General features: G+C 43.4%; 1 protein-coding gene across 1 annotated transcript; it reads right to left on the reverse strand.

The window, feature by feature from the left end:
* Positions 1-896: 896 nt before the first annotated feature.
* Positions 897-2,713, reverse strand: LOC102714875. The gene is made up of 2 exons (XM_006664183.3): positions 2,134-2,713; positions 897-1,772 (listed from the first exon to the last, which is right to left on the reverse strand). Exons 1-2 carry the CDS (start codon positions 2,680-2,682, stop codon positions 1,146-1,148), a joined length of 1,176 nt encoding a protein of 391 aa, XP_006664246.2. The 5' UTR covers positions 2,683-2,713; the 3' UTR covers positions 897-1,145.

The following is a 2,713-nucleotide window of genomic DNA, read 5'->3' on the forward strand; positions in this document are numbered from 1 at the left end:
CACATTAAGCAAGCAAAGCAAGGATCAATTTATGAACCAGCACCCTCCAACTACATTGACTGAGGCCGTGTTTAGTTCTCAAATTTTTTTTCTAAAAACATCACATCAAATTTTAAACACCTAAACGGAGCATTAAATATACATTAATATTAAAACTAATTACATAGTTATGAAGGAAATCGTGAGATAAATCTTTTGAGCCTTATTAGTACGTGATTAGCCATAAATGCTATAGTAATCTATATGTGCTAATGACGGATTAATTAGGCTCAAAAGATTAGTCCCGTAGTTTCTCGGTGAAGTCTGTTTTTTTTTATAATTAGATTATATTTAATATTTCAAATGTGTGTCCGTATATTCGATGGGATGTTTTTTTTAAAAAAATTTACAAACTAAACCAGGCATGTTTACTTTTCGCTGTTTCACATCGTAAATTCATGCTAAAACCTGTCCCTCCTAGCTATATAACCATGTAGAGACGATACTACGCGTAAGGCAGCTAGGCAGGCCTTGAGCTCTATACCTGGTCGAAAAATTACAGAGAAAATTACTACTATATTTTAGTTAAAATTTATCTAAAATATTTATATTCTGTTACAAGAACTCATGCTTAGTAAATTTCTTATTCCACTCATGCACGTAGTTGGTTGACTTTCATGACAATCACTCCACCAAAGCTTACATGCAACTATCAACCGATTAAACCAACGGGAACACCATCAATCGATTAAATTAGGATATTCGATGATCAATGTGCTATCGTCGGTTGATTAATTTCCATCGTTGGTCTCCAGAACGGATTTGCACAACTACAAATTAGGATACTTGTTTATATTGGTAGGGTTTGCTACAACTACAACCAATCGGGCACGGTGATGAACCCAGCACACAAATCAGAACACATAACTGGCTAAGCATTGATAGGAGCAATTTTAGTACAATATCAAGGCATAGTTGGTCAAATACGATTACACTAGTTCCACTTCCATACTTCAATAACAAGCCGATAACAAAGTGTGACTGCATTGTTACATTTTCAGGTGGGGAAACTCTCCCCTCCGGTGAACGACTCAAAAAAAAATCACATATATAGCCATTTCAGTGCATATAGTTAGAAGGCCACATTTCCTGACAAAGATAACCAACTACTGGTCAATAACTGGGTCCATTAATGACCAATTAACCTTCACAAGCAAACTGGTTGCACCACACGTAATCTGAGCTTCGTCTTCACCGTTGACAGTTGGCGTAAAATCAATGGTTCGTCTGTACTTATTTGCACCATCACCAGTTTGAGCAACAATTGTTACTATCAGCATCTCATACAAACAGACAGCTATGACACGGCGCATTAGTCGGATAGTAAATCCATCATCCATCAAACCGGTGTCTGCTAGTAATTTGCTATCATGAAGCAGAATGCTATCTTGGATGGTGCTGGTGCAAGCTGTGATCTGTCCGCAGAAATGGGCTCCCTGATGCAGAAGCTTGACAGAGATGGTAGCCTCCACTGCGCATCTGAGAAACGCATAGGTGACATCCACGGTACAGGGCCTGAAGCTTCTCCTCATAAGAGTGGTGGTTTTAACCACAGTCTGCAAATGGGTTGAGCTTGTTGTAAGCCTTACACCATCCAACACTAGCAGTCCTTTACTAACTGGCCTGTCCTCGCAACCTTCCTGCATCTTCACCTTGAGATCAACCTCGATGTATATGGCGTCACTTAGCAGGAGTCCTCGATGAGGACCAGTCAATATCAAGGACAGCTCATCCTACAATTGAAACGATCATAGTGATGCTCTGAGCTCTCCCTCCATTCAAAAACGGTATAAGAACTAGTACTACTTTTACAGTTCAAATTAATTTTATCCTAAAATACAAAGAAAGGGAGAAATTTATGCTAAAACGACCATGGCATGTTTCTCTTTGTGTTTTGTGTTTAGGGCGTGTTTATGCAACAATCAGAAGGTGAGATGCATTTAGGCAATAAAGACTTTTCCTTTGCCCCTTAATTAATTAGACCTAAAAAGTCTTTATAACACAAGTTACTTTGGCAATAGGGATTTAGTTCATGAATGCGATGCATTAATAAAAAATAAATAAATGAAATTAGCTACTAGGCGATGAGCTTACCTGTGAGGTGATGAGCTGGGGATGATCCCTGGAGCGGCGGAAGAGAGGAATACATTTCAAATCAAGCATGTCTCTGGCAATGACGGAGCCGTAGACGCTGATGGGGAAGCCGAAAGCAGCAGCAGCAGCATCATCGTCGGAGTCGGAGGGGAGGATGATGCGGATGTCGAGCACGTTGACCATATTGCACAAGAAGCGGAGGGCTTGGCCCGGTGCGTAGGTGGTGGCGGTGAAGCGCATGGGAGCGAGAAGGGACTCCTCGTCGAGGTCCAAGTCGTCGTCGAAGTAGTAGCGGGTGTAGATGTACCTCCCCTCATCGGTGTCGTACTCCTTGATGCTGTTGAGGACGGCCTCGCGCGCCGCCCATCTCTTGGCCCTCGCCGCCTTCTCCCGCGCCCACTCCTGCCGCTCGCGCTCCCGCCTCTCCGCCGCAGCTGTTGCCTCGGCCACAGTCGCTGCCTCATCGTAGAAGAAAGGCTCCAGCATAGCACAATCGCCGTCGTCGTCACCCGCCATGCCGTCCGCCGCCGCCGCCGCCGACGCGCGCATGAGAGGAAAATGCTTTAGGGTTTCGACGCCT

This window comes from Oryza brachyantha, chromosome 12 (genome assembly GCF_000231095.2).
Source record: "Oryza brachyantha chromosome 12, ObraRS2, whole genome shotgun sequence".
Taxonomy (NCBI): domain Eukaryota; kingdom Viridiplantae; phylum Streptophyta; class Magnoliopsida; order Poales; family Poaceae; genus Oryza; species Oryza brachyantha.